General features: G+C 52.8%; 1 protein-coding gene across 1 annotated transcript in view; it reads right to left on the reverse strand.

Moving 5' to 3' along the window:
* Positions 1-5,095: 5,095 nt before the first annotated feature.
* LOC113570691 (glutamate receptor ionotropic, NMDA 2D) overlaps positions 5,096-9,536 on the reverse strand; it is a 33,550-nt gene continuing 29,109 nt past the window's right edge. The window contains exons 13-17 of the mRNA XM_035530730.1: positions 8,910-9,151; positions 7,915-8,503; positions 6,439-7,818; positions 5,369-6,309; positions 5,096-5,269 (exon numbers count right to left, since the gene is read on the reverse strand). Coding sequence (XP_035386623.1) covers positions 5,096-5,269; positions 5,369-6,309; positions 6,439-7,818; positions 7,915-8,503; positions 8,910-9,151 — 3,326 coding nt within the window. The remainder of the gene's footprint in view (positions 5,270-5,368; positions 6,310-6,438; positions 7,819-7,914; positions 8,504-8,909; positions 9,152-9,536) is intronic.

Genomic DNA, 9,536 nt, shown 5'->3' on the forward strand with positions numbered 1-9,536 from the left:
TGTCTCTTTGACACACACACACACACACACACACACACACACACACACACACACACACACAAACACACAAACACACACAGAGTCCTTTTTAATGCTGTTTTACAGAAATTTACCCACAAAGAATTTTCAGAACAGTGGAAAAAAAAAAAGTTAAATTCCGTGCAGTTAGTATTGCATGAAAACAAAAAACTGAACATAAACACAAGAATCACTAGCTGGCCAGCGATATTTGATGTGATTAGATACTATCGCGCATTCGTGAATAACAGGCGTAACACAAGCGAAACAAAGAGCCTCTGAGCGCCCTGCACAAACACAAGAGTATCAGAGACTTCATGAGCAGTGCAAACCTCGCCAACAAGCACCCATTATTCTGGCCAGAAGGCCGTTATGAATAGATTAGCAAACGCGTGGATTAGCGAGCATCCGCCGGGGTGCGCTGCGCTGCTACACGGAGCGTCCGCCTTCGGACGTTGCGCTCCCAGTACCGACGGTGTCGGTCCCGCGGGGCTACTGCTACGTGTTCTACGCCGCCATCTACAGTACCAGCTGGTGCGCTGAGCAGAGCGTGAGGTTCGCACGATCCATCGTCGGCCAGCGAGCCGGCATGTGACGCTATAACGTTAAATGGAGCTGTGAGCGGCGAGCCACCCTTTCCCCATGTGGGAGACCGGGCGGCCTCGTGCGCAGGAAAGGTCGGCTACGCGCGGCTCGCCCGTGCGCCGAGACGCTTTCCTGTAGAGTGACGGCGTTCAGACTGGCTCTGAAGGAGCAGAGCAGACACTCAGCTGGCCTTTAAGTAATAACCTCACTTCACAGAGCCTGGAGCTAGTCAGGGTTTTAGGCTCCTGAGAGAGAGAGAGAGAGAGAGAGAGAGAGAGAGAGAGAGAGAGAGAGAGAGAGAGAGAGAGAGAGAGAGAGAGAGAGAGAGAGAGAGAGAGAGAGAGAGAGAGAGAGAGAGAGAGATTTCAGAAAACCTGTAGGATTAGTGGTACTCTAGAATCAAAGCCATCCTGCAGGAGACTCTCTGTCTCTCTCTCTCTCTCTCTCTCTCTCTCTCTCTCTCTCTCTCTCTGTGTGTGTGTGTGTGTGTGTGTGTGTACACGTGTGCGTGCGTTTGCATGCGTACGTGTGCGTGCGTTTGCATGCGTACGTGTGCGTGTTTGTTCCTGTGTTGGTGATCCTGTTGGGCCTTATGTATATAATAGGCTGGTTAAATAGATTACATAAGTGAAAAAACTGTATAGTATAACGAGGGGGGGTGGGGGGGTGGTCATGGTGTGTGTGTGTGTGTAACTAGTTAGAAGGAAACATTCTCCCAGCAACAGGCATACAGGCACTGCCGCAGGCATACAGACTCACTCATGAAAATTCATGCACAAACACACACACACACACACAGACACACATACACACACACACACACACACACACACACACACACACACACACACACACACACACACGCATGCACGGAGTCCAAAAGAGAAAATGCAAATCTTCCAATCTGACTCAAGGTCAGAGCTGCAGATCAGTAAAAGCAGCATAGGAGTTGACTGTCAGGGTGTGTCTCTGACCGAGGAGCTGGAGGCAGGGCCATGCAGTCTGTATCACTCGCTCACTGCGGGTGACATGAGTGATAAGAACCCAGCAACCCACAGGAGAGGAGGCACTCACACAGACACACACGCACGCACTCCTATAAACACGCACTCATTCCGTATTCCGCGATATCCCCAAAAACAGGGGCATAAGCCAAAAATAACAAACCAGTGTACACTCACACACGCACACACACACACACGCACGCACGCAAGCATGCACACACACCCCCACCCACCAGCAGCAAAAGCCCTCTGCATGACATTATATATTGGATAATTATTTTCCAGCTAAATATTGACTATCATCGATGTTTCTACACACAATATTTCACTCTCACTTAAATAACACGGCAATGTTTCACCTTATATGGATCACATAACCCGAACCCCGTGCTGGGGAGCCATTTTGGGGTATTCTAGTGGACACTAGCATCACCCTGTGCTACACACATATTACCCATAATGCATCTTGTTGACCTATTAACAGGAGATTGAGTACAGTACAGCCCAGACTCTTTACACACAGGTTCATGGCAATCGTGTACCTGCTCAGTTACACTGTCAATTCATTAATCCATTACATATTGATTAGAATTAAATTGATCATCTTTAATAATCAACCCACAGGAGCAAGAACACAGTAGCTACTGGTCTCTGTTTTTTTGCTAAGTGAGAGAACTGACAGAGGGATAAGGAGTGAATTAGACCATGAGTTTGAAAAAAAAATCACATGTATAAAGAGGTTTATGTATTAGCTTTGGAAGAAAAAAAGGATTTATGGGTATTATGAAACACCAGCAACATTTACTAACAAAAGAAATGTAGAACATTAATCCCAGACATTGAATGTGTGGATAAAAAAGCAAACCCATTAGTGGATTAGGTAGTATTAGAGTTGAGTAGTGAAGTCGTTTTGAAGGAAAAAAAAACAAACTTGCAAATACCCACAAATGCTGGGGCAGGCAGACAGACTGACAGCTGACTGGGCCGAGAAACACGCGAACAGAGGATGAACAAGAGAGGAAGCTAAAAAAAATGAGTGAAAAAACACGTCGTGTAGGCAGAATTATAGAAGCATATTAAAGTGAAAAAAATACTGCAACTCTTGCAAAAATTCTTGCAAATATCAAAATATCAGTGAAAGTATGAGTGGATGGATGGATGGACGGACAGATGGATGTTTAGACTTGATATCAGACTTGGTTCTTATCTTTTTTCTTCACAGGCACTAATGTTTTCACAGTCATATAGGAGGAATCAAAATTCAAAAAAGTTTCCAGTGTCTAGAATTGCTACAAAGCTAAAACATTTAAAACTATTTCTCTAACATTTCCCCCAAGTATAGCAAACTTAACTCAGTATATATATACCTGTCTGTATATATATGTATATATTTATTTGTACATATGTGTTTTGTATAGATAAATTATAGAATTCAAATGAGAACTTAATACAATGATCAATCAAATATCTAAGTTAATTCACAGCATAACATGATACATTCTCAAAAAACAGTATACTGTATATAGAGATATATTTTTTTTTCTCAGCAAAATTAAGCTACATGGAAAAATTCAATTCTGTACATGCAGTCACAGAGTACCATGTTAGCGCCTTTTAACTCAAGAACAGATCAAGTGAACACACGCCACACCAGACCTATTCAACTGCCCCGTGGGCCCTGTTACCACTCACCCCGCGCCCCCACACGACCCTATCACTCTCCCGCTCACTCCATGGTGCCAAGTCTGGTGTGACCCAGCATTTCCGCTAGCGTGCCTGCTTCTCTCGGAACGCTGACCACGAGGGGCTTTGGCAGCCGCGTTCGCCGTTTGGTTCCGCGATCCGCACTTCAATACCTGAGCATGTTCATATCCTACTTATGCGATTATGTGCACCCTCTCCTAAACAGGGCAAAAAGTTAATTAATAACATTGCAAATGATAATGAGCTCGTTCTTAAAAAGTCCTTATTAAAGCAATAGGTTGTAAAGAGAGACAGACATCACAGATCCCATTAAAAAGTGGTATCTCTGGTAAAGGGTCTAATCTCTTTATCCGTGACAATTATGTGCAAGTACTCTGCATCCCGACGTGTCTGTGACTTCCGATGATATGAGCATCAAAAAAAAAAAAAAAAAAAAAAAAACTGCTACAAAGTCTAAAAGTATCTCTACTTTTTGCTACATCATGTCAAAGCTACATTCAACTACAACAACAAATGGGCCGTGCCTGACACCGAACAAGCTTTGATCGCGTTTCCATGAAGCAGGCGAATCGAGAAGAACTGAAGGTACTTGTAGGGTGGGTTGGCGTGTTGGCGTCTGCGTTTGTTCCTTTGGATAAAGATGGTTTTGTCATTTGCCCTTAGACTTAGTTGGTGGTGATGCCGATGACACCTTTACAGGCGAGAGCCAGAGCTATTGTGCTTTCTGAACGCATCTCCTTCGTGCTGGAACCAGTGTCGGCCATATAACCAACTCCAAGAGGTTGTGAAAGCTATAACTGCACCCAAAAGAGTCCGGCAATCCTCCAAACCTTCACAATTACTCAACAATTAAAGAAATAATGCAGTTACAATTAAAGTTAAAGGTGCGGCCCATCAGGCGGTATTATGAAGTAATTTCAATATTATGAAGCCATCTAGTGCCAATTATAGATATTGCAACCCGTCCTCATTTTGGTGGACAGTTACGTATTGCTTTTGTGTTAAATAATCTAAGCCAACAGGAGAGCTCTAATGGCGTGGGTCCACTCAAAAGATCTGTGTGAGCTGTGTTATTTGGCATCCAAGACCGGCGCTCTACTATTTAACTTCAGACACAGCTAGCTTACTCTACTTTTAAAATACTAACACAGTGAGAGCAATAAATAGATTGAATAAAAAACGGTGTTGGGAACCTGGAGTAAGAAAAGAAATTTGTACAGAAACAAAAAAAATTGCTACATGTATTTCGTTGTCCTTAGTTGTTTTTCTGTTGAAGTTTGTCTTCTTAGACTATAGTAGCATCCCTGTTTGACAATACCACCGCATCAGAGTTCTAATAGGACAGGAAAAGCTCCAATGAGATGGATGGAATTTCTCTTGGTCAGATCTGATTGGTTGACACCTTTGCAATAAAAATAAAGGAAATATATTCACTAGAGACACTTGAATCTTAAGTGGTGAAGTCAGAGTTCAAACATCTCTTTCTGATGTGGCCTTGAGGATTGGATACACACAGAAAGAATGTCACTGCATCGCTGTGGTGAAAGCCAAAGAAAACAAAGAGGGAAGCAGAGAGCCGTTTCCCAGCCAGCGAGACGATGGTGACCACAGGCAGACTGATTGCTTGCTTATCACATGTCAGCCACTGACAAACTGAAACGCAGCCTTTAGTTTCAGCAGTTTTTGCAGTTCGTGAACTCCCGTCGAAGACTGACGAGCAAAAAAAGAGTCTCTTCCTTGAATGATGGAGCGTGCGCGTGTGTGCGTGTGTAAACATGACATCATTACTCACAGATTCCAGATCCAGCGTTCTCGTTGGAGGACAGGACTAGGGATGACATCGTAATGCTCAGTTCCGAACGGAGGTGGAGCACGACCGGAGTTTCCGCACCAGGGGAGGCCGTCTCTGCCGGCCCGGCGCCGTCGTCGCAGCGGTGCGCACGGCTGCCGTCGGCGCCCTGGTGGCGGTGGAGCGGCGCGTGCGTGTGCGTCACACTCCAGCTGCGTCTCACCGTGGAGCACACACACACGCGCAGCAGCGAAGCCCCGTGTCATACTTCGCTCTCCAGGCTGGAGAAGTGGGCGGAGCCGCGGCGCGAGCACAGGCTCTTGGCTTTGAGGGGGAGGTGGGGCGAGTAGAAGCGCCGTGGCTGGGGGACCGAACGCAGTCTCTGGTACTGGAGCTTGGCGCTGGCCGCCGCGGACTGGGAGGCCCCCTTGGTCGCCCCGGGCGACAGCGCCGGAGGCGGGGACACGGACGCAGAGGAAGGGGTAGGGGGAACCGGCATGGACATGGGGAGTGAGGAGGGGGAGGACGTCACAGGCAGAGAGGCCAGGAGGGGCTGCCCCGTGCTGGGGACAGGCTCCGAATGTTGGAGCTGCTGGGTGCTGAGGTTGGATTGGCTGCCGGACATGGTGGCATCGGGTTTAGGGGGCAGTTTGGGGCGTGAGCCCCCGCTGAAGCTATGGCAGTGGGGGAGCAGCTCCTCCTGGCTGTGGGAGGCTGCACTGCCCCGCTTCCCGCGCTCGTGAGGTCTGCCGTGGCTGAATTGTGCATATGAGCATGCTGCGGCATCTTGATCCCGGCTCCGAGCTCTCTGACCCTTGCCCTTTGACCCGCTGCGCCCATGTTTCTCACCTTTCATGGACAGCTTATCTACCGACCAGTAGCGCCGAGGGGGTGGGAGTGAGGTGGGAAGCGGAGGCCACTGCGAGCCAAGCCCCCCACTACCCCCTCCAGAGCCCCAGCCGATGCCCGGGCCTGAACCCCAAAAATCGCCCCCAACCCACCCTTCAGATCGGCCCAGGACAGAATCGTCTCGGCTGTTGACGCTTCCCCCTTTCTCCCGGGCAGGGTAGGTCCCGAAAAACCAGCCCCCACCCCCTATCCCGCTAGCCCCGCCCACTCCACCTCCCTCCCAGTACCTTTCAAAGCGGCCAAATTCCCCCGACGATCCATCGTCGGAGTAGCTCTCCTCCACCCGCACGCGATCCCTCTCTGACTCGGACACGGCCCCCCGGCCCCCTAGCCTCCTTGCTCTCTCATCCGCTCGCTCCCTCTCCCTCTCTTCCTCCTCCTCATCCTCCTCCTCTTCATCCTCGGAGTCCCACTCATGGAAGGACAGGCCCTCGCGCGTGTGCGCCCTCTCGTAGTGCAGGAGTAGCGGTCGCCGCTCCCCTAGCCTCCCTCCGGCCTCCCTCTCCGCCCCGCTGCTCCTCCGCCGCTTGCCCGACGGGAGGAGCGCGTGCAGAGAGGAGGGCGGGGAGCCTCCAGACGCTTCCGTACCTCCTCCGGTGACCCAGAACTTGACGGAGGCGGGCAGCTTATTGAGGTTGGGGTACCGCTTGCCGGATGTCCGGTGTCGAGCGCGGCCGCCCTTCGGCCGCCTTTCCCGGCTCCGCGCCCCTCCGCTCTCCTCGTCGCGCTCGTCCCCCACCTCCTCCCCGCCCTCTCTCCTCCCTCGCTCCCGCTCTCCCTCCCAAGCGGAGAGGCTCCCCTTGTCTCCGAAGGCGCTGCGGTACTGGGTGGAGAAGGAGGAGTACTCCCCCTCCCTCTCCACATCGCCCTCGCCCTCCCGCTCCGCCTCCGCGTCGCCCTCCTCCGGCTCGGAGCGCCTGCCGGCGGGCGCCTTCTTCTTCCTCTTCGTCTTCACCTCCTTCTTCTTCTTCTTCTTCACCTTCCGCCGCTTGCGCTCCCTCTCCCGCTCGCGCGCCTCCCTCTTTTTCCGCTTCTTGCTCTTCTTCTTCTTCCTCTTCTTCTCCTTCTCCCGCTCTTTCCGCCGCTTGCGCTCGCGCCTGCGCTCCGCCTCGCCCGAGCCCGCCCACCACTCCTGGAGCTGGGAGAGCTGGCTCCCGCCTCGATCCCGGTCCCTCCTGCCCTCCCTCTCCCGGCTCTGCTCGGCCCGCGGGCCGCGGGGCTTGCGCGGGGGCACGGGGGGTGGGGGTGGGCCGTGCGAGAGCGACCTTGGGGACAGGACGGCGCGCTCCCGGCCCCGGTTGAGTCCCTGCAGGAGGCTGGACTCCTCGGTCAGCTCGTCTAGGTCTTCCTCCTCCTCCTCTTCTGCCTCTCGGTCCCTGGTGCTGCGCGACGAGGTGGTGGAGGTGGACGAGGGCGAGGAGGATCGCGAGGAAGACGCGGACGACGTCGTCGAGGAGCTGGTGCTGGAGGTGGAGGACGAGGTGGAGGTGTAGGGGAACGAGGGGGAGGGGGACGTAGGCGTGTATGTCGGCGAGAGAGTTACCGGCACGGGGATGGGCAGAGGGGGAGACGGCCTCGGCCTGCGCCCGGCGTCCCGGCCGCCTCCTCTCCGGCCCAGGGGCAGGATGTTCTCGTACAGTGGGCCGCCGGGCTCTTTTGGCTTCTTGGGCCGTCGCTTCCTCCAAAGGGATGAGGGGAGAGGGGGAGAGGGGTGCTGCAGTGGGGGGTTAGGAGGGAGCGGGGCTGGGGTCTGGCTTTTTGGGGGCAGCCGAGGAGTCCCCATAGACTTCACCCCCTTCCCCTGACCCCCTCCACCAGTACCCGCCCCCAGCTTCTTCCCCACCCCGTGGTCCATGCCCTTCTCCTGGTAAAAAGCCATGCTAGCCGGTGGGGGCTGCTGGTGGCTTCTGGGGGTTTTGGGAGTCTGGGAACCTGTCTGCTGGTCCACACATGGCCCCAGGCCCTCAGGGTCAATAGGGCCATAATAGCGCTTATATCCATCCAGGCCGCTCCCAGCGGCTCCGCCGCCGGCCCACGTAGGAGCTACTTTGGGTGGGAAGGGCCCCATGTCGGAGAGGCCCCCCCTGACGCCCATGGGCGCGGTGGCGCTGGCCGATTTGGGAAGCCTCCAGCGGTCCACCACTGCCAGCCTGCGGTCCGGGCGGGGCAGGAACGTGGAGCAAGGGAGAGGAGCGCCCAAAAGGGGCGGGGCAGAGGGCCCCAGAGCTGCGCCAGAATGCACCACGGCAGGGGGTGAGCCGGGGAGCTGAGCCTTGTAGGACTGCGGCGGCTGAGGGGGTTGCTGTTGCTGCTGCTGCTGCTGCTGCTGCTGTTGCTGGGGCACCATGGCGATGGCCGGGTTGGCGACGGCCGTCGTGACGACGTGGGATGAGGGAGGGGCCGCCACCACGGAGGCGTGGTGGTGGGTGGGAATGGTGAGTTTGGCTCCGCCTTGAGCGGTTTCATCCTCAAAACTGCAGCAGCTGTACATTCCCTGTGCAAGAAAGTGAGAGAGCGACAGACAGAGAGAGAGGGAGAGAGAGAGAGAGAGAGAGAGAGAGAGAGATACGGGTATTGGCAACGGAGGTATTATTTAGCGAGACGAGCATTTGTCCCAGAAATAAGATTGCAGTATTCTGATGGGATTTTCCAGCAGGTTCAGCCATTCTGAGCATATATGGGGATTTGATTTGGGCAGATCTCTAAGCCTTGAGGTATAGCTTTACCACATTCGCTTATAGGTTAGAGCACCACTCTGCCACACAGTATCTTAAACACAACGACCCCCCCACACACACACACACCCGCCCCTTCTTCCTCTTCGCTGTCTCCACCTCCCCTCCCCCGATCTGCCCCCGCCTGACCCATCATTCAGTGTACGTGCTCTGGGCCCCGCTCACCCTACTAAAGGCTAGCAGGAAGTCCAGTTTGCCAGTCTGGCCCATGTTGCTCATGCAGTGACGCAGCCTCCAGTAGACCAGGTGCTCCCAGGCGAACACCAACAGGCTCAGGCCCATGGCCACCAACAGCATGTAGAAGACGCCCGCCATGTTGTCTATGTCCAGCTTGGAGCTCATCACCTCGATCTTATCGTTGTGACAGATGCCCGAGAGCCAGAGGCGTTCCAGCATCTCGATCTCATCTGAGAAGAGAAGAGTATAGTATAATTATATACAGGATTAAAACTCAAAAGACATACATCAAATCAATAAACCATATATATTATTCAGCTGGTCACTTCCCTGGATAGCAATCTACAACCAAAGTTTACATTCATCTGCTGGCTTGTTAGGCTATTTCAATATCTGAGGCGTTACAGGTCAGAGGTCGAATCCAGCAATATTTTGTTACCTGAGAGTAACCCACGGGGCAGAGGTCAGATGTTATTTACAGAGAGAGATGGCACCCATTATAATTCACCTATATGTCTCACTCTATCACAAAGCGAATGTGAAGGAGGAGAAGGCAGTGAAACCGCAGGGGAGTAGAGGTGGAGAGAGAGAGAGAGTGAGGGAGAGAGGGAGAAA

The sequence above is a fragment of the Electrophorus electricus genome, chromosome 10, assembly GCF_013358815.1.
Source record: "Electrophorus electricus isolate fEleEle1 chromosome 10, fEleEle1.pri, whole genome shotgun sequence".
In the NCBI taxonomy this organism is placed as follows: Eukaryota; Metazoa; Chordata; class Actinopteri; order Gymnotiformes; family Gymnotidae; genus Electrophorus; species Electrophorus electricus.